This window comes from Pituophis catenifer, unplaced genomic scaffold (assembly GCF_029215685.1).
Source record: "Pituophis catenifer annectens isolate HBS135680 unplaced genomic scaffold, rPitCat1.0.hap2 SCAF_1, whole genome shotgun sequence".
NCBI lineage: Eukaryota > Metazoa > Chordata > Lepidosauria > Squamata > Colubridae > Pituophis > Pituophis catenifer.
The window spans coordinates 155,811,046-155,838,391 of record NW_027256881.1 but is presented as its reverse complement, the minus strand read 5'-3'; the positions used below and the strand labels follow the sequence as shown (position 1 = coordinate 155,838,391).

The 27,346-nt window shown below is 42.1% G+C and overlaps 1 protein-coding gene across 1 annotated transcript; it reads left to right on the top strand.

Moving 5' to 3' along the window:
• On the top strand, nt 1-27,343 carry CEP68 (centrosomal protein 68). The gene is made up of 7 exons (XM_070933074.1): nt 1-81; nt 10,192-10,306; nt 11,867-13,291; nt 20,719-20,841; nt 22,915-23,011; nt 24,305-24,497; nt 26,718-27,343. The coding sequence occupies exons 2-6, from the start codon at nt 10,262-10,264 to the stop codon at nt 24,469-24,471; spliced, it is 1,857 nt and encodes a 618-aa protein (XP_070789175.1). The 5' UTR covers nt 1-81; nt 10,192-10,261; the 3' UTR covers nt 24,472-24,497; nt 26,718-27,343.
• The last annotated feature ends 3 nt before the right edge of the window (nt 27,344-27,346 follow it).

Below are 27,346 nucleotides of genomic sequence, written 5' to 3'. Positions count from 1 at the left end.
TTTGGCCGTCGTCGGAGGTTTTTCGAAGTGGAGGCGTGAAAGAAGCGACCTACGATCGCAGGCTCTTCGTTGGTCTCCCCGGTAAAGATATGGTTGCTTTTTCCTCCTTCTCAGCTTTCCGGGTCGGGGCCAAGCAGTTTTGCTGGGCCTGAAATTGCAGTTGCAGTGACTGCGTGTGAAATGGTGCCTCTATCTTGCGAGGACAGAATCGGGCCCAGCGCACCCGAGTTCTGGATCGTCTGTATGCTGGGGTCGAGGGGGGCGCCGGCGGGCTTTCTTTTTGCAGACACCTCCGCTCTTTATTTCGGGCGGGAAGTGATATAGCAACTCTTGCAAGTTGATAGCAACTGGAGAGTGCCTTTGTTTTGCAGCCCTGCCTTCCTACTTCGGTTTGGGCATCTCAAAACTGTTTGCAAGTGTAGCAGCAGGGTGGGCAAAACGTGGAAAAGGGAGCTAGGGGGGAGTTCTGGTTTTCCGCCTGGTTTGACATGATTTTACGGCATGCATGTGTGGCTCACACCCACGTATCCCGTTCTTCTTTGTCGGCCGAGTCTGTCTTAGTTTGGTTAAAAGTGCCAGCGGTCTTTCGGACGGCGGTTCAGATCGTGCAGTTGATCACCTGTGGAGCTTAATATCTTCAGCGAGAAACAGAATTCCTCCGACGGCAGTCCAAAGTCTCCAGAAATTCCAGGAACGCTACGAATCCAAGGGCTTGGTTTAGTTGGGTGGGAATGATTGGCAGCTCGATTCTGTTACCAAAAAAAAACAGAAGACGCATTGTAAAGCAAAAGCGTTTATTTTCTTCTCTCCCCCGCAATCTATCCCATGTTGAATGGTCTACGATTTGTGTAGCCAGTCTTTAAATGAAAGAGAGAGAAAGAAAGAAAGAAAGAAAGAAAGAAGCTGCTGTTCATCGTGCTAGAGAATTATAGAAAAATGAAATCCAACACGGTATTAAGCCAATATTTTATGAAGACTGGAGAAAGAGTTACCAAATAATATGCAGGCTTAAAAGTTTGCAGGAACTGTTCATCATGGCTGAAAATGTGGAGTTAAACTGGAAAATGTGATTTGTTTATGCACAGAGTTAGACTATTCTTGATTGGAGTGTGGAAGAAGTCTATAGACATGCAAATTGTACTATAAAATCCCTTCTAAACCTGGCTGAGAAGAATTGACAAAGGAACAAAAGCTGATTTTAAGGCTTGTCAAGCCATGTAAAATACAGCTGTTAATTTAATCTGTTTACATGTTAGTAAATTTTTACATTAGTTATTACATCTTTGGGTAGGTGGAAAAGTAATTAACCAAGACAAGTGGAAAAACAGATAGTCCTCGACTTCCAACAGTTCATTTAGTGACTGTTCAAAATGGAAAAAGGTTACTTACTTATGACCATTTTTCACACAACCATTGCAGCACCCCTTGGTCATGTGATCAAAATTCAGATGCTTGTCAACTGACTCATATTGATGATGGTTGGAGTATCCTGGGATCATGTGATCATATTCCTTAACCTTCTGACAAGTGAAGTTAGTGGAGAAGCAATATTCACTTAACCGTATTACTAACAACTGTTAAGTGATTCACTTAACAACCATGTCAAGAGATTTACTTAACAACCGTGTCAAGAAAGGTCATAAAATGGGGCAAAACTCATTTAACTAATGTCTCAGTAACAGAAATTTTGGACTCAGTTGTGGTCGTAAGTCGAGGACTACCTGTAGTTTATTTTCTGTCCCTAAATTGAAGCAGAATTCACTAGTGCTGAAAGAATGCATATTGTGGAAATTGTAGTCTTGGATGGTATCAAATTATCTTCCCCTGTCAAACTTTATTGTAGAATTACTAATGTTGGTAAATCCTAGAGAAAATCAAGTAGATATATGGGTGATCTGAAAAAAATTGAGTGGGATTGAGCCTGTTCTACAATGAAATATCAGGATTGTAGGATAACCTGGAAAATTAGGTTTCTCTGTATTTTTTCAATAGCAAAACACTTATAATACTCATTAATAACTAGTATTGATATTGCAATCATTGGCACTCAATGGCAAAATAGAACTTGTGGGTATGTAATTTTTAAATACATAATTTCTACATGGAAATAATTTGGATCATGATAGAAATATTAGGTTGAATGTCAGTAAGTGTTATGAATTTATTTATTGAGATATCTGTTTGTATACTTGCGCTGTGGAAGACACAAGCTATCACTTAATGCTGAATAGCAGATATGAGTTTCTAAAAAATAATTATACCCTAGAATTCTTCAGAGGCTCATTGCAGGAATTTCTGAAGCTGCTTTTTTCCTTTAAAGGAAAACCTAGTACTGTATATCAAAACATTTAAATCTGAAATAACAGTTATATGGTAACATTTGAGTTGTCCTCAACCTATGACCACAATTGGAGCAGTTGTTAAGTGAGTCACAATCTTTTCCATCATGTTAAGCAAATCACTGCAATTGTTAAGTGAACCATGCAATTGTTAAGCGAAACCAGCTTCCTCCATTAACTTTGCTTGCTGGAAGCTGGCTGGGAAGATTGAAAATGGCATGTAACCCAGAACGTTGCAAACATTGTAAATACATGCCATTTGCCAAATGCCCAAATTTTGATCACATGACCGTGGGGATGCTACTATGGTTGTAAGCCACTTTTTTCAGTGAGCAAAATTCACATTTCAGTAGTATGAAGCTATTTCTGTTCCACATCTTATTGGAGGTTTTTTTCATCTTCAGTTTACAAAACAAAACTACATTTGTGAATCCAGGATTAAAAGGGCAATTTAAAATGGTGGGTTGATTCAGAATGAATGGGCAACTGAGTTTTGTATAGGTTTCCAGAGCAGTTTTAAGTTAAAATTTTCATTAAAATTTGTATAAGGTCTGTATAGATGAAAATATTTTTATGAAGTTTTTTTCCCCTTTAACATTTAAGGTTGTAGCCTTGGCTGTGATGGTATAATGTGATGGATGGTGAACTTATTTAATCAACAGAAGCCTGTTGTAGTTTTAAGAACACAGGAGAAAAAAACAATACTTATTACTAATAATTATTAATATCCTGTGTTCCAGTGGGAATCTCAACGTTTTTGTTGAATGATTATAAAAATTAATTCTTTCTAATTGTAATTCCTATCCTTGGACTATCTTGAGCTCCCACGATGATGGAATAACAGATGCTCAAATAATGCATATTTGGAAAAGGGCATTGAACATAGTCTTGGAGCCAATTCAGATGTAATTAATGTTTCTTGCTTGTGATAAAGGTCTGTAAATGCTTACTTTACTTTTTTTATACTTTTAGATGATTGCCACCATTGGGAGTTATAACTTTCTGATTCTTTTGGGGCCACTATCTCTTTAAGCTGAATATTAGATTTATTATGCAAGCAATGCAAAATATTTGCATCATTTGCTTTTATTTTTTGTAATACTAGGATTGCAGTGTGCGGTTTGTTTCTAAAAAGCCACTTGGAAATTATATTATCTTCATGATTATATTATTACATCATGCAGTCAATGCTATTATGAATGGCAAAGGGAGCATTCTTATCAACATTGCCCTTGCCCCGGGGTGGGGGTGGGTGGGTGGAGGAGAGATCAGGAATGAATTGTCATCCCAAAGTAGCCAAGCAGTTCTCCCAGCCTTGACCCATCCTCTCTCATTTTCCAGGCCTGCCAGCACAGAGTATCAAACAGCATATGGGCCCTCCTGTTAACATATTTTGTCTCCTTGTAAAATCTCTAATGGAGGGTCAAAAATCATCTTGCTTTGTCATGTTTTGATTCTCAGTGCTGATTTTCTTCCAGTTATCTTAACTTGTTTACTTAACTTGTCTTGAGTTACTTGACATGGAATCTATCGTGTGGCTTTTGGGTCATAGCTGTGGACTTGAGATGCAGTAGAACAAAAATAGAATGGTGGCCTTCATCAGATGCTTTTTCTGCTGGCTCTGGTCCTTAAAGATCACTACTGGAAAAGATCCCAGGAAAGCTTATATCATAATGTAGTATCTAGATTCTGTTTTTTTCATGTATAAGGAGAGTCCTAAAATATTCTGTATGTTATAACTATCATTGTGAGCAGCCAAAGCTTATAGTAAGAGGACTGGCCTGTTGAGCCAGTTCAAAGGATCTCACCTCATCCATCATACAGTAGTCCCCCACAGTGGTTAGGTAGAAGCCCTCCATAGTGAACATATGCTGTTTTATATCTTCTATTCTGCAACTGCTACCATGATATATATTTATTGAAGGTTAAATAGAGTCACAGAGGCTGTTTTTTTCACCATGAATGTGTGAATCTCCTTTTAAAACCCTGTTTTAACTGTGCTGATGCAAAGCAAAAGCTGAGTTGAATGCCTAGAGAACATTCACTTAATTCAGAGCTTTGCATTAGTAGGAGGAAGAAGTAGAGGGCAAAGAGTCTAGAATCTGGAAGGCTTGTAATACAAGAGGGTCCTTCTTTTGAAACAAGGCAGCACTGCCCGGTGGCTTTCCCCAGAGAGCTCATTTGCCAACTCTTTTCAAATGTGAATTGAACTTTTCACAGAATGCTAATCTCTGGTTAGCATTTGAGCTGTTTGTTGCTGTTGATCTTGCTTGCAGGAATGGGCAAATACATAAAGAGGAGGTTGTTGTTCAGAAAGACTCATTGTTACTGCTCATATCAGGGAAGACGAAACTTTGCCTTGAGGCGCATAATAATTGTGAGTATGTGCTGAGACCTACTTTGATGAAGTCCTGGGGGATTAAATGGAGTCCATGTGGCCTGCATCAATTTAACACAGATCTGAGCATTCTGATGCCTCCCAGTACACAGTCTGGCTAATGGCAAAGACTTGTGGGAGCTTTAGTTCCGATATCTTCCTAGTCCTACAGGAAGCAGAGGTGTCTTTGAGGGCTTTATAAGCAGGGCTGGCATGAGAACTGTTTAGTTGCCGCTTGCCAGCCAGTTTAGATGTGTTATGTGGTAGTGAGGCAGATCATTGTTGAGGAGGAACTTGGTGGGAATTAAAACTGCAGCTTTGATTGTACAGAGGCAGGACATGAAGATAGCTTGGAACGAAACCAGGGTGGATAAAAATTGATAATTTAAATTTTTTTAAAAAAAAAATTAATAATTTTTTTTAAAAAATTACAAATCAGATTTTTAAAATTTAAATTGGATTTTTTTTATTTTTATCAAATTTATTTTAATAAAATGCTTTTGGAATAAAAATCTAAAGATAGTATTCTATTTAAGATGCATTAATAATTTAGTTAAGTCAGCATGAAATGGAGCTTGGTTATGTAGCATGAGGCTATATATTCTGCAATATTTACATTTTTTGGTAAACTCATTCAATGAATCCAAGCTCTGCAAGCTGAGATAACATGTATGGATTGATGTATTCGCACAATTTCACAGTAACCATGAGATAAATCATAAAACGAAGTTCAGGAATATTCCTTTATCCCATTGCTTTGAAAATCTATGTACACTACAAACTGTATGATTGTTTGAAGAGAAATGCATCTGTACCACCAGGCTCTAAGTGTGAAGAGGAAGGACAAGCAGTAAAAATGAAAGTGAAACCTTCTAAGCAGCTTATCAGTATAATATTAATGACAGCACCCATCATTTCAGATCCATCATGGCAGCACCTGTTAGTGGGCATCCACTCACCTGCTGCCTGCCATGTCCCTCACTTTGTTGTGTCACATCACCAGCTGTCCCATTAAAGTGAATGGGATTGTCGGTGAGTCAACAGCAGGTCAGAGGAGCTGCTGCAGGACAGAGATGACAATTGCTCTTTAAAAATTATGATTTAAATCGAGTTGATTTAAATCAAGCCTTTTTACTAGTGATTTAAATCGACTTGATTTAAATCAAATCCACCCTGAACAAAACATAAATGCTCATGATGGGTGAGGAAAAACTTGCCCCCGTTGTTAAGGCTCGCAACTTGGGTGTCCTCCTGGATGCTTTGTTGTCCCTTGAAGACCACCTGACAGCCGTGACCAGGGGGGCCTTCACACAGGTTCGCCTGGTGCGCCAGTTGCGCTCTTTTCTAGACCGAGATGACCTTTGCACAGTCACTCATGCCCTGGTTACTTCCCACTTGGATTACTGCAATTCCCTCTACATGGGGCTATGCTTGAGGTGCACCCGGAGGCTCCAGCTGATCCAAAACGCGGCCGCGCGGGTTGTAACGGGAGCCCCTCGTTACTCCCATATAACACCTCTCCTATGCAAACTACACTGGTTACCAGAGGTCCTCTGGATCCGCTTCAAGGTGCTAGTCCTCACCTATAGGACCCTTCATGACTTAGGTCCGATATATTTGCAGGACCTTCTCCTGCCTGCCTCCCACCGTCCTGTTCGCTGACATAGGGTTGCTCTCCTCAGGGTACCATCAGCGAGCCAATGCCGTCTGTCGACGTCTAGAGGGAGGGCGTTCTCTGTGTGCGCTCCCACACTCTGGAATGAGTTACCTACCGAGCTCCGTATGGCTCCTGATCTCCACTCCTTCCGTCGTGACCTGAAGACTTGGCTGTTCAAACAAATGGGCTGACTATGATTCTGGGTTTTAATATTTTATTATTTATTACTTATTTGGTTTTAAGGGGATTTTATTGTTGCATGCTTTTTAACTTGTGTTCGCCGCCCTGAGTCCTTCGGGAGAAAGGCAGCATATAAATACATTAAATAAATAAATAAATGTTAACAGAGGCTGTTTACATGAGGAATTAGCCTGTATTTAATGCTTCCTGATAGATTTGCTCTTTCAGAAGGCACACATAAAAAGATACATTGGAAGATGTTTACCTATGATGAAATCCAGGCCTTTTGTTTCTAATCTTTGCCTTTGACCACACTGGTGACTAGTGTACCGTTCTCTGATTAGTGGAGACCCCACACAGCAGTTTCCCTAGAAATAAGTCCATGACTGAGCAGTATCTTCTTCATCCTTAAGATCCAGGCTAATAGTCCCAGTTGTTCACTTCTTCTTAAGAAATGAAATTTGAATTTAAACCTACAGCCTTCGGAAGTGAATTATTTAATTTGAACCAGAAAATGTGATTGGCTGTTTTTTTGGCAAGTGTCAATTCCTTTGTTTCTTTTTGAATATCTCCAATTGTTCTCTCCCCTTCTCTGCATCCTTCCTTTTCCTTTGGTTGCTGGTTTTGACAGAGATCCCTGTTTGAAAGAACATGGAAACAAGTGTTTCCTGTCTGATGACAATGTAGCAGGAGATGGCAGATAGGGAGGGCAAAGTTGAGGATGTTCCTACAACTTGTAAGAGGAAGCAGGAAAAAGATTTGAAGGCTGCTGGTGTGGTTTTGGCACCAGTGTGGTGGTGATATGGACATCAGCTCTGAGAAAACATTAGTCAGTTTGGAATTGGTTTTAGCATAATTTTTAAGAATAACCTATGATCAGCCTTTGTACTCAACCATGCATTATATTTAGACTATGTATTTGAAATAGTTACATCTATAGCCAACCATGATGTAACTTTCACATATGTTGGGTTCAGTGGATGCCTGATAAAAAATCCTTATGTGAATAGCACAAGGTTCATTTGATTTGGTCTCTTGTTTTAAAGGGATTTATGTGCTAAGCCAGGCCTTTATAGCATTAATTAAAAATTGGTGAAAGCAGCTCTAAAATAATTTCCTTCCATTTATTTATTTATTTATTTATTTTCTTAGATTTCTATGCCGCCCTTCTCCCGTAGGACTTGGGGTGGCTCACAGAATAAAAAATATATAACAATAAATAGAACTAAAAACATCCAAATGTAAAAACCCCAACAACTAAAATCTCATAACAGATCAGGGAATTTGCTGAAAAAGCCATGTCTTTAGTTCAGGGTGGAAAGCGCGGAGGTCAGGGGCTGTCCAAAGCCTGGTGGGTAATTCATTCCAGGGGGTTGGTGCGGCCACGGAGAACGCCCTCATCCTGGGGTCCACCAGCCGACATTGTCTGGCTGATGGCATCCGGAGGAGGGCAGTCCTATGTGACCGCACTGGGCAGTGGGAGGCCGGTAGGAGGTGGTCCTGCAAGTACCCCAGGCCCATGCCATATAGGGCTTTATAGGTCAAGACCAGCACCTTGAAGCGGATCCGAAGGGCCACCAGTAACAGTGCAGCTCGCGCAGGAGAGTTGTTACACGGGAGTAACGGGAGGCTCCCGTAACAACCCGCATGGCCGCATTCTCAACCAGTTGAAGCCTCTGGGTGCACCCCAAGGGCAGCCCCTTGTAGAGGGCATTGCAGTAATCCAGCCGAGAAATAATGAGAGCGTGAGTGACTGTACGAAGGGCATCCCTGTCTAGGAAAGGGCGCAACTGGTACACTAGGCGAACCTGTGCAAAAGCCCCCCTTGTCACGGCCGTCAGATGATCCACCAGGGACAGCCGAGGATCAAGGAGGACGCCTAGATTACGAACCCTTTCAGAGGGAGTCAACAACTCCCTTCCCATCTGAAGTGGTGGGGGTACTAGATCAGGAGATGGCAGCATCCACAGCCACTCAGTCTTGGAGGGGTTAAGTCTGAGCCTGTTCCTACCCATCCAGACCCGTACCATCTCCAGGCATTGGGACATCACGGAAGGGGCAACACTGGGTTGGTCCGGGGTGGAGATGTAGAGCTAGGTATCATCAGCATACTGATGATACCTCACCCCAAAACTACGAATAATCTCACCCAGCGGCTTCATATAGATGTTAAAGAGCAGAGGGGAGAGAACCAACCCCTGCAGCACCCCACAAATGAGAGGCCTCAGGGAGGATCTCTGACCCCCCGCCCAAACAAACTGTGTACGGCCCGAGAGATAGGAGGAGAACCACTGTAAAACAGTGCCTCCCACCCCCAGCCCCCGGAGCCATCGCAGTAGGATACCATGGTCGATGGTATTGAAAGCCACTGAGAGGTCAAGTAGCACCAGGATGGAGGAATAACCCCCATCCGGGCCTGCCAGAGATCATTCACCAGGGCAACCAATGCCGTTTCCGTGCTGTGTCCGCGCCTGAAGCCCGATTGGTACGGGTCCAGGTAATCCGTTTCCTCCAGGAATTGTGGGAGTTAGTACGCCACCACAGACTCAACAACCTTCGCTATGAAGCGAAGGTTGGAGACAGGACGAAAGTTGTTCAGGGAGGCCGGATCCAGAGCAGGCTTCTTGAGAAGGGGATGAACCACTGCCTCCTTGAGTACGGCGGACCCCATCCCTCAAAGAAGCATTGATAATTGCCTGGATCCAGTCTCCAGTCACCTCCCTGGTTGCCACAGCAAGCCAGGAGGGACATGGATCCAACAAACAGGTGGCAGACCCCAATCTACCCACAATCCTGTCCACTTCAACAATGGACATAGGGTCAAAGTCAACCCAGATGTTACCTTCAAGACTTGCTCCCACTTCCTCGTCGGATCTCGCCCAGTCAGAGTCCAACCCCGTCCAGATCTGTTCCATAACAGCTTCCTTTTCATCTCTCTCTCTCTCTCTCCTGTCTATCCAGATTGAAGTACTGAAATTAAACAAATCTGTTTTATACATGACTTCAGAGGTTAAAAAGTCTCCTTTAGATGCTGTATGAGGGTCAGGTGTGATAGTAGGTAAAAGTCCTGCAGGACTAGACTTGTGTTGTCTTGAGTTAATTAGGAAAAGTCATTTACTCTTGGATGCAGAAGAAGAAGAGCTGGCACTTAAAGTAATCCCCAATTTACAACTGCAATTAAACCTGGAATAATGGTTATTAAGCAAGTCGCCATGAGACGGTGATCAATTTTGCGAGCTTTTTTGCAGTGGCCCTTAACAAATGCTGTGGCCTTTAAATGAATCCATTTCATCCAATGAGCATTTTTTGCCAGAAACACAAAGTAAATGCCAAATATTGCAGTCAAGTGACAGTGGGATGCTGCAAACAGATGCTGTAAATGTAAGCCAGTTGCCAAGAGCCCAAAGTGCAATCATATTCCGTGGGGTGGGATCCTGTCAGAACTCCAGAACCAGGTCACAGGTAACTTTGGGGGAGAGGGGAAGGGAAGGTCTGTCAGAATTTTGAATGGTTGTTAAGCAAGGACTACCTATAAAAGAATGGAGTACGAACACTCCATAGCTATACAGGAAACTGCATTATTTCTAGTGTTTTTGTGAGGAATCAGAAACATAAATATTTTTGATGCTTTTTAACAGATTGTACAAAAGAAAACCAAAGTACTTAGAAAGAAAGCTACTAATTGACAAAATCCTTAATGGCAGTGACATGCGGCATTTTAGCAGAAGTGATTTGTACTCTGAAAAGGAGCAGGTAAGAGTATTTTTTTCTCTTAATTATGCTAATCATTTTACTGCAAAAGAATGTATGGATTTTTTTTTTTAAATTAAATGTCATTGCTATTGGTGTAATGTATAGAGGATCATAAAAGGGGTGTGTACCCTTTAGATATTTAGCAGGATCAGTATTTCTTTGACGTACCTTGTGTGTTTTACCTAAAAAAATGTATTCTTTCCATGATAAGGTTTCAATGATCCCTGACTTGTACACATCTGTAAGTAAAGATGTAGAAATAAATTTGTTTCCGCTTCTAAGCAAGGATTTGGCTAGGGTATCTTTCTTACATTTCACTCTGCACCTAGATGAACAATGATGCCAGTTGATGAATTGTATTTCTCATTTTGCATTTGCACTATTATTTGATGTTACAGGACTGATATTATGAATGTTTAAGACGAGTGTTGGTTTCTACCATAGATACAACTGTTTGAGACTTTTGATCAATAATGTTCTGTTAACTCATGTAGTCTCTAATGGCAAAAAGGAGAATGCTGGAAAAATAAAGTCATGCGAAATTTTGTCAAACAGTAAACTCCCTGATAAAATACCTGGAATAAATAGTTGGAGCAATAGTTATGCCCATGTTTATTTTATATCTCCTCCCTATGAAAAATGGAAACTTTGGTTATATGATACTATGTATAATGATAGCTTAATTAATATGAAGCAGGTTGCCTATGCCTTCTGCCATCCAGGTAGATTCTTCTGTGTTTTTTTTCTTCCTTTGGTTTTCTGTTTCATGCAGAAATATAAGAAAAATCTCTTAATTTATGGGTGTCTTTATTCCAATACATATTTAAATGGAAGAAGTACAGTTTTCTGTTTTAATAAAAGACATTAGCCTTCTTCAGAGTCCTTAATTACAAGACTATTGGGGGGTCTGTTCTTCCCAAAGAAAGTGTGAATCGTTGTTCACAGCTATGGCTCCGTCTGTACATCATGCTAAGGTCTAAGACACCTTGGAGACAGCTATGCTGTTCCAGAATGCATTGAATGGCTCTGAGTGAAACAGAATGGCTGACAAGTTTTGATTAGCCAAGCTTAGCATGATGTGAAAGTGTCAGATCTAGATTTCATTTTCCTGAAAGTACCAGAGAAGGAAGCCATTAGCTAAGTAAAGCACATTATGCTTTGTCCTTTAGAATAGTTTGTCCCTTGTTGCACGACTCCTGCAGCTGGTTTGTCAAACAGGATTTGAGTGGGTATATTTGCATTTTCTTAGCTTTCTGTCATACATGATATGCAGATTGGTGCTATGTTTAAATCATAAGGAAGGATAAAATAATGCAGATTTTATATGAAACCTGATGTACCTTATGCATCTCTGGAGTTCAGATGGCATATACATTTAATAAAATAAAATAGATATCCATCTACTGATGGATATAGAAGTCATTGCTCACTGCTTAAATCCATGTAAACATCGACTTAATTCTTGTGAGTTAAGCTAAAGGCAGTTAGCTACTCTGAATTAAATGTCCTGGAATATGACGTTTCTTTTTTGTTTTCTCCTTTATGAAACAAACCGTTCAGAGCGATATGGTGAAGTGCTCTGATGGAACTAAGCCATTTCACAGTATGCTGGAATTTCCAAGAGTTCTCCCAACAAAAGCTCCAGGTGCTACATTTCTTAGTCCTGCCGCCAGATCCGTTAGCAATCTTGATACTGACTGTAGGAGACAAGCACTAGTTATCCCTTATTCATCCACTCCGAGGCATTTATCAGCTAAAAGAAGCCCACATTTCAGTGCCAAAATGTCTGTATTGCCTAGAAGTTTCAGTTCCTTACAATCTCCTAAGGACCCTGGTTTTGAATCACAAGAACTGAAAAAATCAAGAAGTGTTTCAGCTACTGGGGCCTGTCCATCATATGAAATGCCTGCTCCTTGGTATCAAAACAATCTGACTGACTATGAAGAAAGTCCCAAACTGGGCATGCAGAAACTAATACCTGCAAGAAACTGTTCTGTAGCGGGTCAAATGAGAAGGATATCCACCTTCCAGGCTGATTACTGGGCGTGTGCAATACCCGATTCTCTACCACCATCGCCAGATCGTCAGTCCCCCCTTTGGAATCCTAATAAAGAATATGAGGACTTGCTTGATTATACTTACCCTTTACGGCCAAAATACAAGCTTCCAAAAAATCTCAAAGATTCCACTGTCCATGATTCTGGAATTGATCTCGATAGCCTCTCCATTTCCCCCGAGAGTACCTTGAAGTCTATGAGTATGTGGGACCAAGAACACCAAACCAGGGAGAGCCCTACCGCACAGAGACTTTCAAGTCCTTTCTTGAAAAAACCTGAATGCTCAGTTCTAGTTTCTCACTACAGAATATCACCCATTGGGAAAATGTCCCTGGGGGATGGTGGAATTGGCATTTCTGGAGGGATGTCACCTAGTTTATCTCCTGGGTGCCCTGAGCCGTCCAATTCTACTTTTGTAATTGAGGAGGAATGCCACAAAAAGAGACACGGGTGCCTTTTGAGGGGAAAAGCTGCTAGTGGAAACTTCTTGCGCTCCACAAGTGTACTGCCCTTACAGAAAGAATGTGCCAGTGATGATGAATATCTCTCCTTACCACCAAGACTCAAGGAGTTAGAGACATTGGCGCAGCAACTAACTGACCTTACACTGACTATAAAGAAACCTGAACTTGGACAGGTACAAGATGACTTCCCCTGCATCAGTGTGAATGGGGAGGAGCAGCTTCTGCCAGAGGTTCAAGGAGATAGTGATGGCAATGAGAGCCAGTGGGAATTGTATTCTGACTCATTCCATACATGTAATTTCCAAGAATCTGATGAGATGGACATGCTAAGGGATTGGACCAGCAAGGAGCAGGAAAGCGAGCCAAGAGAAACTGCTAGCACTGATTTTCTTGAAATGAGATGCCCGGAGTTTCTTTCTACCAAGGAAAAGATGGACCATAACTCTCTTGCACAGTATATTAAGGTAATTTTTTTAAAAAATCTAAATCTTGTGTTAAAATTGAACATGTTACGTATACTTTAAAGATTTCCTTGATGAGGGTGTGACATTGTCCAGATGAGGGTTGTATCAGTCGGATCTGATGCTGGCTGAGTCATAATTTTTGACCACTCCCCTTGCTCCGCCCCTTTCATGCTCAGTTTAGACTCAGTCGGCCTGAGAGAAACATCTCCTACAGATCTGGCTATACAGCCCAGGTCTGTTCAATATCACAGAATTGTAAGTCTTTTTGACCACCTTTTATTTCTCTAGTTTAAAATTGTTACTTCCCCTTTAAATTTTTTTCCCCCCTTCTATTGTAGCCTGCCGGTTTTGCCTTGCTAGAGCGTCCTAAGCTGCAGGCTTTGCTTCGCTCCTGGCGGCGGCCATTTTGAAAGCCCATTTTAAAAGGGAACTTTTTTCCTTTTTCTTTTTCCTGTCTTTTTTGGGGGGGATTTTTTTGATCTATCCCACCAACGATTGTTTAAGGGGCCCTAGACCACAATACCACCAACAATAATAGCGATTCCCTAATTTTAAGGGAAATCGCCAAATCGGGCCGCCGCCCACGCTACAGCGATCCCAAAACCGCTGATCAGCTGTAGAGCGGTTAATTGAAGCGCCGCGGCAATTTTAAAAGGAAAATTTTTGCCGCTTTGCCACCAACGAGTCTGCAAGTTTGGGGGGGGGGCAGCAAGCTTCTTCTTGCCTCCCCCTGTGGCATTTCCAGCCAGTATTTTTTATTTTTTTTTCTCATCGTGGCTGTGGGGGCGCTGAGGAGGTCCGTTTCTAGGCTTGCCTAGACAGATACCTCCGGAGCAGAGTTTCCTCCTGCTCAAGTGTGACCTGGCAGCCATCGTGCTTAACGCCAGAGTCGTTGCCATCTCAAATTTCAACCACGTGGCGAAACTGAAACCAAAAGCTATTTCTCCAGTCGACATCGTGGTCGCAGTGAGTATACTAAAGATGGCAGATCGCTCTTCCCATGGGGAGGAAATACTATGTACACTGGGAAGAAATCAACTTCCAAACGTAAGCACCTTTCTAAACCTGAGGAGAAGGATTTAACAAAGAGGCATAAATCTCTAGAAAAGCAAGTTAGTGAGGTGCCTGCAACTGAGCCTGGTAAGGGGACCCCCCCCCATCTACCCCCCCTCCTCCCATTTCAACTGTTAGCCAGGCCTGGTCTTCGGAGGGAGAGGGTAATGTTCTTCAACAAGACCAAAGCAATTTGCAAAACCCCTTTGCAAGTCAATTAATGACCCCTGCAACTCCTGTATTTGGTGGGCATGCAGCTGCAGCTGCTTCAACAGGTGAATCCTCTATGCCTGTGCTAACCCCCGAAGATCCTTTAAAAAATGTGCCAGAAGGATTGAGAATTCTGATTGAACAGGCCATTGCTTCTAGAATGGCAGCCAATATTCATGGTCACCACTCTGGCTCTGCTATTTCAGAGCGATCTGCCCGTATTAGAATTTCTCCTGCAGTCAGTCTTACTGGCTCTCATTCTCCTGCAGCCTCCAGAGTTAGTGAAGCCTTTGTGTTTGAGGAAGAGAGACATTCTGACCTATCAGATGATGAGGGGATAATCCAAGATCAACCTGCCTTTACAGGATTATTTCCCCCCAATAAATTCAAGTCTTTATTGCATAAGGCTCGCTTAACAGCCGCCTTAAAGGAAGATGAATACTTTCAAGAGATGCAGGAGGCTCAAAAGGGTGGACTACAGGGACCTTTTTCTGAGCCCCCCCCTGAACTTTGTTATGTACCAACTCCACAACTGTTCATAGATGTGGTAAAGAAACAGTGGGCTGGGCCTGCAACCATGGCATCTGCACATGGTTCAGATAAGAAATATTATGCTGTTGCTCCAAAGTTTGCTCAACTCCTGCAAGTTCCACCTGTAGACAGTCCTGTAGCGGCCCTTTCCTCTTCTTCTTCATACGTAACTGGGGATACTTCTGAAGGTCTAAGGCCAGAAGACAAAAAGTTAGAATTTCTGTTTAAAAAGAACCATCAGGCCTCGGCATGGGCAATTCAATCAGCTTCATCAGCCTCATTTTTTAATAGAACTACCATCCTTTGGCTTCACCAGTTACAGGCAAGGGTACCCCCCAGTGAGGTTCGCCTTCATCAGGATATTAATAAAATCATTGCTGCCACTCAATTTTCGGCTGATGCAACCTTGAATTCAGCCAAATTTGCATCCAGAGCCTTAGCCTCTACAGTTTCAGCCCGCAGGATGCTCTGGCTTCGCCAATGGCCTGCTGACCTTAAGGCCAAATGGCGCTTGGCTGCAGCTCCATATTCTGCAAACAAACTATTTGGGGAATCACTTGACCCTCTTCTTGTAGAGACACGGGACAAGCGAAAAATTTTGCCCTCAACATACAAACGGGCTGAAGGAAGACCCTCTCCATATTACAGAAGGCCTTCCTTTCGTTCCTACCCCCAGGGAGGCCCCTCCAGGCAGGAATATCTTCAGGGATCCTATCGATCCTCGGACCGTCAATATTTTCGGGACAGGAGCAGACAATTCCAGCCCAAACGGTCCTTTCGGGGTTCTGGTTTCCGCCAGTCCCGCAGTCGTAAGTGACTCACTACCAAATCCTCCAGTAGGGGGTCGCCTGTCCCTCTTTGCGGACAGGTGGGAAAGGTCATCTTCAGACCTTTGGGTTCTTTCAGTTGTGAAATTCGGCCTCCCTCTGGAATTTCTCTCCAGGCCTCCAACCCGCTTTCTTCAATGTCCAACTTCCAAAAGCGAATCCAGACGTCAATTAATGAACCAAGCAGTTCAGCACCTACTACAGATTCACGCCATAGAGGAGGTCCCCCACGATCAATGGAAACAGGGGTATTATTCCATCCTGTTCGTAGTTCCAAAGCGGTCAGGGGGGTGGAGAGCCATTCTGGACTTAAAAAATCTCAACTCATACATAGTGTATCGCAGATTCAAAATGTGTTCACTAACCTCTATTCTTCAAGGGATTCGTCCCAACGATTTTCTAGTTTCCATAGACCTCATGGAGGCTTATCTTCACATTCCCATCCTGCCAAAGCATCGACAGTATCTCCGATTCAGCTATGCAGGAAAGCATTTTCAATACCGGGCTCTTCCCTTCGGACTGGCATCTGCACCAAGGGTCTTCACAAAGGTCCTGGCGGTGGTGGCGGCTCACCTGAGACAACAACCGGTAAGAATCCAGGCTTACCTGGACGATATTCTGATTCAGGCTCACTCTCAAGAGCAAGCCTTACACGACCTACACCTCACGATTCAAACCCTGAACGACCATGGGTTCTTGGTCAACTACAAAAAAAGTCAGTTAGTGCCAGTCACCAGGATCACACATCTTGGCGCCATCATAGACGCAGCCCAGGGGACCGTCTACCTAACCTTGGAACGACGGTCAGACATCAGGGACCTAGTAGCTCTCATTCGCAGAACTCCATCAGTTCCATTGGCCACTCTATCCAAGCTCTTAGGCAAGATGGTCTCCTGCGTCCAGATCGTCCCATGGGCACACCTTCACGCTCGCCACTTGCAGTGGTTCCTGCTTCCTTTTCAAAAGAAACGCCAAGCTCACACCATGTCAACAGTCAAAGTTCCACTCTCAGTCAGGCGATCGCTAGGTTGGTGGACATCGCCTTCTCTCGACAAGGGGTGTCTCTTCATGAATCACGACCGACTTGTACTCACTACAGACGCCAGCCTTCACGGATGGGGGGCTCATCTTGCATCACACGTGGCTCAGGGCCGTTGGTCTGCATCAGACCTCGCCAACCCTATCAACTGGCTGGAGCTGAAGGCCATTCGTCTCGCTCTCACGCACTTTCACCGGTTCGTGCAACACCGTCATGTTCTGGTGTTGACAGACAATATAGCGGCGAAGGCACATGTCAACCGTCAAGGGGGCACCCACTCAAAGCGCCTCATGGAGGAATCATTTCGCCTGGGCAAGTGGGCAGAACAACACCTCCTCTCCATCAGAGCGGACCACATTGCGGGGTCGGAAAACACACAGGCGGATTTCCTGAGCAGGACAGAGGTGGACAACAGCGAGTGGCAGATTCATCCCGACATATTTCATCAGATTTGCAACAGGTTCGGCATCCCAGCCATAGATCTCTTCGCCACACACCTGAACAATCAGCTTCCTCGCTTCTTCTCGAGGTTCCCGACGCCAGGGGCGGAAGGGGTCAACGCTCTCCGTCTCACCTGGCCGCCGGGTCTTCACTATGCCTTTCCACCGCTGCCTCTGATTCCGGCCCTGATTCGGAAGGTCATCGCCGACAGAGCAGAAATTATCCTCGTGGCTCCCCACTGGCCACGTCGTCCGTGGTTCGCAGATCTGGTCAGTCTCTCCACATTTCACCCTTGGAGAATTCCACCAGACGAGATTGTCCTGCGTCAGGGGAACCTTCTTCATCCGGACCCTCAGTGGCTCCAACTGACTGCATGGCGCTTGAAGGGGCCCGTCTAAGGCAGGACAATTATTCAGATAGGGTGATTCACATTGTTCAAGCCTGCAGACGTAAATCCACAGTCAGACTCTACAATATCTCCTGGCTCGCCTTTTATAGGTGGTGCCGTTCCCGGCAGATAGATCCTGTTTCAGCCTCACCTGCCCAGATCTTGGAGTTCCTCAGAGATGGGTTTGACCGTGGTCTGGCCCATAGTACCCTTCGGAGACATGTGGCGGCTCTGTCTACGGCCTTGTCCAGTCCATCCGGCCGACCACTCACTCAGCACCCTGTGATAAAAAAGTTCCTGCGAGGAGCCAGGCTCTTGCGGCCCTCCTCGATTCATAGATACCCTACTTGGGATTTGCCCAAGGTCCTTAACGCTTTAACTGAGACTCCCTTTGAACCCCTCCGCACGGTTCACCTTCGCTTTCTCACCCTTAAGGTGGTTTTCCTTATAGCCATAACTTCAGCCCGTCGCATTTCGGAGCTGGCAGCCCTCTCAGTTAGGGAGGATCTCTGTGTTTTCCGGCCGGACACAGTTATTTTGAGATTGGACCCTTCCTTTATTCCCAAGGTTAATTCCCCCTTTCACAGGGCCCAAGAGGTTATTTTGCCCAATTTCTGTCCCCGGCCCTCTCATGCCTTGGAACGAAGGTGGCATACCTTAGATGTACGGAGGGCCCTAAAGATTTATATCAAAAGGACTGCTCCCTTCAGGAAGTCAGAGGCTTTGTTTGTTTCCTTTTTGCCAGGCTCCCTAGGGCTCAAAGTCTCTTCTGCCACAATTGGTAGATGGATCAGGGCTTGCATCGCCTCGGCATATCGGGCCCAGGCGATTCCTGTTCCCAATAGCATTACTGCCCACTCCACTAGGAGTGCTGCTACCTCAGCAGCTTGGGCGACTCAGGCCTCCCTTGAGGAGGTATGTAGGGCAGCCACCTGGTCTACCCCCTCGCCATTTATTCGTCATTACAAGATAGATACCTTTGCTTCTGCTGAAGCGTCATTTGGCAGGAGGGTTTTGCAGCAGGTGCATCGTGCGAGGGTCTCTCCAGGCCCTTCGACATCCTGCCCTTGAGACAGCCAAATCTTTGGTATGTCCCTCATCTGGACAATGTCACACCCTCATCAAGGAAATTGGGCATTGGTCTTACCTTAAATGCCAGATTTCTTGAGTGGGGTGACATTGTCCAGCCCCTCCCTCTGTCTCAGTGCCTGTACAGTTTATTGTTCTTGTTCAGTAGTTTTTTTCCAGTTGTCCCGTTGGACCGATTTACTTCCTCCTGATAACGGTGGTTCCTGTTGGAGATACTTCTGGTGGCCTTCCTTCGTCAAAACTGAGCATGAAAGGGGCGGAGCAAGGGGAGTGGTCAAAAATTATGACTCAGCCAGCATCAGATCCGACTGATACAACCCTCATCTGGACAATGTCACCCCACTCAAGAAATCTGGCATTTAAGGTAAGACCAATGCCCATTTTCATTGGGGTTCATGGTCTTTGTGGAAGCTCAGATCATGCTGTCAGTCTCCAAATTGCATGAATATAGATAGTTCAGAAGAATTAATAAGCTTTTCACACTACTATAAATTAATTTATTGGTTCAATTTATTTATTTATTGGTTCGATTTATATGCCGCCCTTCTCCGGAGACTCAGGGCAGCTTACAATGCGTTAAGCAATAGCCTTCATACTTTTGTATATACCTGCTTAGTAAAGCTTTCGCCCCCCCCTCAAGCGGTGTTCTTTTTTATACAAAGTCAGCTTATTGCCCCCACAAACCAGGTCCTCATTTTACCTACCTCAAAAGGATGGAAGGCTGAGTCAACCTTGAGCCTGGTGAGATTTGAACTTGCAGTAATTGCAGGCAGCTGGTGTTACTTAACAGCACTTTAGTCTGCTGCGCCACCGAGGCTCTTATTTCACCTTGTCTGCTGGACAATATATCTTTTCCTCCTTTGACTTTTATGTATTCTTTTGTACAGGAATTAAGACCCTGCGTTAAACATTTAGTTTAAATGGGAACATTTTACTGTTCAGTGTTGTGGTACCTTCTGAGTTCCCAGGGATATAAATACATGGATTCTAGCAAGAGGGTCAACTGCTTATTACATTCTGTCCAAATCCTGTTCTTTTAAATTTGAGGATTTTCTCCATTGATGGACTATGGAATCTTTTATATCCTTAGCTTATCACAAATTAATATGACAATATAATAAACAGCTGTGTAGGGATACTGTATACAGTAGTTACATATATATTTTGGGGGCAGTAACACAAAACATTGTTGATAAACGTGCAGAGTCCCAAGGAAACTCTTAAAGTAGGTGCACTGAACTTCAAGCCCCCAAGCACTTCAAAGAAGCACTCTGCTTGCACCAGTACCCTTTACAAAATATTGCTTTGAATGAGTTGCCCAGTCCTGGTGATACATTTGCAAAACAACTCTCTTGGTACCCTGCCCTGAAGAATTGTGTGGTTCTCTAGAAAGTTTTTATCACTGACCATTTTCACTTTCTACCGTTGGATCCTATCAGCATGTCTCATTTTTGAAATTTGAATGTATGAAGGGCAGCCAACTTCAATGCTTTCATCTGTAATTAGGAATCCATTGATGTTTCCCCATAATTTCCTGTATGGTTTTTCAATAAAAAAAGTTCTTGACAGAAATCTAAAAATCTAGTTCCATTCTGTGTTTTTCTTTTTAATTTCAGAGATGTTTGGATTTTACTGTTTTGAAGTATCTAAATAAGTATTCTGTAGAATTAAGCTAGCGCTCTCTGGAGTCTTATAAACATTGTGATATCCTTAGTAAATATTCCTGTTTCCTTGCATTTGATGCATACAATAATTTGTGGCAAATGATGCAGTTTAAGCCAATCAAATCTGCTGGTTCCAAATTTGAACATAGCTGAATGAATATTTTTTTTCTGAATTATCTATTTAGGTGTTTTGCTGTCAGTTGGAAGAGCTCATTCGTTGGCTGCATAAAGTGGCAGAAGTTATAGATCAATGGATTCCTCCCAAGCCAGATGTTGAAAGTGTTAAAGCATCATTTCAAAACTACCTGGTAACTAACTGCATTCGCTCCTTGAATTTCAGTAGTGGAGTTCATTTTTATTACACTTGTAATACTAACCCTTTCTTGCAGCCCTTTGTAAAAGCCATTGGAAAGATATGCTAAGTCTTCACATGTATTTCTTTGCATTGGCAGAATTGATGAAAGTGGCAGTTAGAGAGAGAGCTGTAAAATTGTGTGAACTCTATCAGAAGTATTAAATGTCTTCAGTTCAGTTCTTAATCCACATAGATAAACACTGATTTCCTTTAATGACCTGTATGGAATTTGTAACAGCCAATTTGATGCAGTGGTTTAGGTACTAGGCTAGAAACTGGGAGACTGTGAGTTCTAGTTCTGCCTTAGGCCCAAAACAACTGGATGAATCATTCTCTCTCAGCCTAGGAAGGAGGCAAGAACTAATCAATTCTGAAAAGCTTGTCAAGAAAATTGTAAAGACCAGTCCAAGCAAATCACCAGGACTCCACTGACTCAGTGGCACACACAAAAAATATAAATAAATAAAAATTGGAATTCATTTGCAGAATCTTACTTTATTGCCAGTAGTGATAATGCTTTATTGATCTGTTACATACTTTATTCTGGATGCTGATTCTAATTCTAGATGTGCTGTCTACCTAGAAAACAATAGTTGTTGAGCAGATTAAAACATAAACAAGCAAAAAGTACTTCATTTTATCACATGAAACCACTTAGCTTTTAGCCAGTAACTGGACAAAACTACTGCTCTCTGGCTATAATGTTGAAGAGGTTTTCTTTCATTATATATTACACATATTCCTATACTAATGCAGTCAGAACAACTCTTGTTCAATGGTGACTTGCACAGAGAAAAAGTTTGAATAAATAAACTCTCTCATGAAACTTTCTCTACTTAAGCAACAAGATTGCTAAACAGTACTAGGATTGGGGGTGGGGGGATATTAAACTTGTGCAGTGCATTAAGCAGATTAATTGAGGATTCATTCATTTGAAGAGAACATGCTTGCAAAGCAAAAGTGGGATTTTATTGGGGCCCAATCTCATTACTAAATTGAAGTATCAAAAATTAATGTTTAGCACATTTTTATTAAGCCTGTGTTATAATTTAGAAATATATTTGGCTAACATTCACTTACTGTGTTTCTCCAAAAAGAAGGCCAGGTCTTATTTTCTTTTGATCCCCCCCCCCAAAAAAAAAATGGCTAGGCCTTCTTTTTGGAGAGTTCTAATTATCGATTCACCTCTCGGTGGTGGCACCGACAGCCCCGGCCAGCAGGAGCCCGCTGCTGGTCCACTTCTTCTGCGGCAGTTTGCTGCCACTTGCATATATTGCATCGGTCTCTGTTTTGCCTTAAGATGTCTGCCGGAAGGCATCTGCAGCCAATAACAGAGCTCCAGACTGATCCAGAGCTCTGTTATTGGCTGCAGATAACAGATGCCAGCAGGCATCTGAAGGTGAAACAGAGGCCAGGGCGATGTGTGCAAGTGGCGGCAAGCGGCCTCAGAAGAAGGCAAGGCAGGTGTCGGGGTGTGTGAGGCCTGGTAAGTAGGGCAGCTCCACCCCCGTATCCCCACCCTAGCTTATTTTTTACCTGGGGGTGGGCGGGGTTTTAATTAGGGCTAATTTTACAGGTGGGGCTTAATTTGATCGCATGCACTCAAAAACGTGATAGGGCTTCTTTTCAAGGTGGGTCATCTTTTTGGAGAAACATGGTATATAAAATACTTAAGAAATCTATGCAGTGACCCTTCCTCTTTTCTTTGCTCTGTCCAGATCTAAACTAAATCTGCTTTAGTGCATTTTCTAACTTCAGAGAAGATTGTGAGGGTTATATGTCAAAATTTAATTAATCTATTGCGTTTAAAGCTCTCAGTGGATTTAACTCACTTTTTTTGAACTTAAGTATCCTCTAGTTTGAATAATAGATAATTTGTTAGATTCTTTAACATAATTTATGTGATAAGGGATCTTTTTTAAACAAGTCAGTTAATTCTTGCGAATGGGACCTGATCTAGGCAAGCAACCATATTACTATGATTTTTCCTGGTTTGTGCATTACATTTCACAACATTTCTTGACAGGAATTCAAAAAAGATTTAGCTGAACACCAAGCATTGACTGAAAGCGTGTTGCACGATGGTGAAAATCTTCTTAAATGCATATCAACAAATTCACCAGGTAAGGAAGCAATTACAGGATTTGAAAGTAGTCCTCACTTAACAACTGTAAGTGGGGCTGGAATTTCTGTCACTAAGCAAGTAGTTGTGAAGTGTGATGTCATGTGAACATGCTATCTGGTAACAGAAATTCCAGCAGTTCCAATTGCCATTTTTAAGTGAATAACCATAGGTTTACAAAGTGAGGATTAGATGTAGTGGCCATTTGTAACCTCCTCCTGACTTTCCCATTGACTTTGCCAGAAAACTGGCAAAGATGATCACAAATAGTGATCACATGACTGTTGGATGCTATAAGATGCATTTGTTACCTGGGTGCCAAGCACCTAGATCACGATTTATGTGACTAGGGATGCTACGATAGCCAGAACTTCAAAGATTGGTAATATAATTTATTCAAATGCCATCATAAATTCAAACATGAATGCTGAATGAGTTATTGTTAAGGGAGGATCTATAAAAGGGGGCCGGCCTCATTTAAGGAAAATTGTTATTTTTTTTAAACACTAGGATTTCTTAACTCTCTTATTTTAGAAATAGTGAGCCTGCAAGTGGCAAGTTAGATTTAAGTCTTAGGGTGTTTGTCAGTAGGACTTACTTCTAGTAATTTGATAAAGGATTTCATCTTAAGTTACACAAATTTCAATAAACAGATTTGTGATACGATCTAAAGCACTATACAGAAGCAAATCAAATTAAGGATTCATTCCCTTGTAATTGGGAATGTAGGAAATAGGATTATAGCTTCAGGACATGATGAAATAACTGAAACATATACTTTTTCTCTGAAAGCCGAACCAATTCAAGTTTGGGTGCTTTGGACACACTTAAGTGTTCTCAAAATTTAATTCATTACTGGTAAACGGTTAAATTGCAGAACATTAAAGTATTTGTGGCCATTATAGTTTAACCCGTACATTGTAGCACACATTTATTAAGTTATTTTGATATTCCATTTTTTTTCAAGCAACTTAAGTTTCTTTCCCCCCTTCCTTGTAATGTTATCTTACAATAGTCTTTAAGAGAGAGTAAGCTGGTTATCTTCACACATCAGATGAAGTTGAGAGAAAACACATTATGACTTAATGTTCAGACCAGACCTGTCCTGTTGTAAAGGTATAGGAAAGAGGCAGAATATTTGCTGCTTCTCATCAGTACATGGTTAAACAAAGGAGCCAGATTCTGTAGCACTTAAGCTTTTGTAACCCTAGCATAAGCATTTAGAAAAGCTTGCTTATATCCTGCTACTCAGCTGTTGCATGATATAATTTGTATCCTACTCTTTGCTTAATAGTTTTACAGAAAACTCTTGGCTTGATTGCAAAACATTCGGATATGCTTAAAAGCCATGGTGAACGATTGTATGAATCTATTTTAGCAGCCATATATACTCTTGATGAAAGCTTGAGGAAGCAATGCGATGTTCAAGAAACTGCGGTCCACAAAGATACATCTGAGTAAGCAAGAAGGAAAGGATGCTGAGAAGGGTGGATATTAAATAATACATTTTTTTTTTGTTGAAGCATATCTTTCTGGATCTCATGCTTAGGCCATGTAGAATTTTCTATCTTGTGAACTACCAAAACATCATTTCTGTCCTCAACTCCTTTAACCAAGTGAATCAGATAAAAGACTTAGGATTGCCTTCCTGAATCTTGTTCCTCCAGAAATGGTGAAAATAAGAGCCTTGGTAGTACAGGGGTTTAAGGCACCCTGTTATTAAGCTGGTTATTAAGACCAGCTGCCTGCAATTACTGCAGGGTTCGAATCTCGCCAAGGCTCAAGGTTGACTCAGCCTTCCATCCTTTCTAAGGTAGGTGAAATGAGGACCCAGTTTGTGGGGGCAATAAGCTGACTTTGTATAAATATACAAAAGGATGAAGGCTATTGCTGAGCACATTGTAAGCCACCCTGAGTCTTCGGAGAAGGGCGGCATATAAATCAAATTAAAAAAAAAACAAACAAAACTCTAAGGCAAACAAAAAGACTAGATACACATCCTCTCCAGCAGCCAACATCCGGATAGGCAGGGATTAACACTAGACAATCAAGCAGAAAAGTGTATTCTAATCACACACCCCCACTGACACTGACAAAGAAAGAGAAAACTACTGTATATAAACAGGGAGCAAGCCCCCACCCTCACTAGCACTTAGGATGTTACCTTGTCAGGAATTGAAATTCTGCAAACAAACAAATAAGCTCAGAGAGCACCAGGGGCTCCACAGTAAAACCACTCTCCAAAATGCACAGCCTGTGTGGCTTTGGCCAAAGTGGCTAAGAATGCCATTTGTCTGGTGAGAGTGAACTAGGCAACTACCGTATTTTTCGGAGTATAAGACGCATCGGAGTATAAGACACAGCTTAGTTTTTGGGGAGGAAAATAGGAAAAAAAAATCTGCCTACCAGGTATTCATCTGGCTAGCGTCCTTAGTCTGGTCAGCTTCAGCACATTAGTTTGCTGGTTTTTATCTCCTGCTTGGGGATAAAAAACAGCTTCTAAGGCACAGCTGAGAGGAAGCACCAATGAGAAAAGCAGGCAAAGCACGGGGAGATTGGGGAGATCGCTTCACTCGCTAGCGCCTCGTTAGGGCTGAAAAAAATCTTTCAAAAAGCTACAATCTGAGTATAAGACGCACCCAAATTTTCAGCCTCTTTTAGGAGGGAAAAAGGTGCGTCTTATACTCCAAAAAATATGGTACATCTGTTTCTGGCAAGTTTCAGCATTAGAAAGAATACTCAACATTTCACAGAAAAAGAAGAATGAAGTGATTTAAGAATAATGAATGACTGGCTTTCTCTGTATTCCTTTATTTTTTAATTCTTTTATTTTGCCCTGCTCTTTGGATTTTTTTTCCTTATTTTCTGGATTTATATAATACAATGTAGGATAAGCAGGGTTTTTCATAAGTAAATGTAAGATTATATATTTATATATACAGTATAGTACAGGTTGTCCTCAACCTACAACCACAACTGAGCCTAAAATTTACATTATTAAGCAAGACAGTTGTTAAATGACTTTTGCCTCATTTTACGACCTTTCTTGCCCCATTTGTTAAGTGAATTTTTATAGTTATTACAGTAGGAGCCGTGGTGGTGCAATGGTTAGAATGCAGTATTGCAGGTTAATTCTGCTGACTGCCAGCAGTTCGAACCTCATTGGTTCAAGGTTGATTCAAACATAACTCAAGGCAGCAAATATAACCAACACATCCTCATCCTCCTATTTTCTCCATAACAATAATCCTATGAGATGAGTTGGATTGCAAGATTGACCCAAAGTCACCCAGCTGGCTTTCATGGCTAAGGCGGGACTTGAACTCACAGTCTCCTGCTTTCTAGCCTGTGCCTTAACTACTAGACCAAATTGGCTCTCCCAGTTGCCAGGCATTCAAATTTTGAACATGTGACTATGGGGATATTGCAACTGTTGTGCGAGAAACAGTCATTTCACCATTGTAACTTAAAACGGTCACTAAACAAATGGTTGTAAATCCAGGACTACCCATATTACTTTTAAAATGCTGCATCAGCATTTTAAGTTGTTTTTTTAAAATTTAGTGTCCCTTTATTTATGTGGGGTATAAGACTAATTTGAATAATATGCTCCATTTCAGATAATAGTTATTATGTGATGCTCAGTAATTTCTATTCAAAATGTGTGAAGAATAGAAATAGAATGGCTGTTTATGATTTTATTTCAGATAAAACTATTGATGTGGAAGAATGAACTAACTACATCCATAAATAGTATGCTGGAGGCTCCCTAATCAAGAAACAAGAACTTTTCTTCTAAGTTTTGATGTGCTGCATTGACATCAAGCTTGGTTTCCAAGTTCAGAAGGTACAACAATGAGCTTTATATCTGGCAACAAAATGTTCAGGAACAGTGTGGAAGGGAAACTTCTGATGTTGGAGTGACAGAAGATTTAATGATGCATTTCTAATATGGGTATCTATTTGCCAGAGGTCTACGTGCTTCAGAAATTATTCAGAAGTGTTTATGTGAGAGACAAATTCCATTTGAGCCTCAAAAAAAGGTTGCAGTTGGTTTGAAAGTCAGATCATGAATGGACTTCTTAAAGCAGCAACCCTTCATTTTCAGGTTTGTGTTGCTGCCTGAAACAAAATAGAGGCTGTTGTATAAAACAGCCAAAATACTTTTTTATGGGAGATCCAAAGCGCTTCCAAATAATAATTGAAAAATGTATAGCCCTATTATTTGTGTTGTATTTTTTTCAGTGAATAATTGTAAGTCTTCAGTTTATCTCATGTGACAAATTATATGGAAACTACATTTCAAATAAAGCAACTTTATTATTTTAAAACATGC

Coding starts and splice junctions, on each gene's coding strand:
- CEP68 (XM_070933074.1), top strand. CDS start 10,262: ATGCGGCATTTTAGCAGAAGTGATTTGTACTCTGAAAAGGAGCAG. Junction 13,292..20,718: donor CTCTTGCACAGTATATTAAG/GTAATTTTTTTA, acceptor TTATCTATTTAG/GTGTTTTGCTGTCAGTTGGA. Junction 23,012..24,304: donor CATATCAACAAATTCACCAG/GTAAGGAAGCAA, acceptor TTTGCTTAATAG/TTTTACAGAAAACTCTTGGC.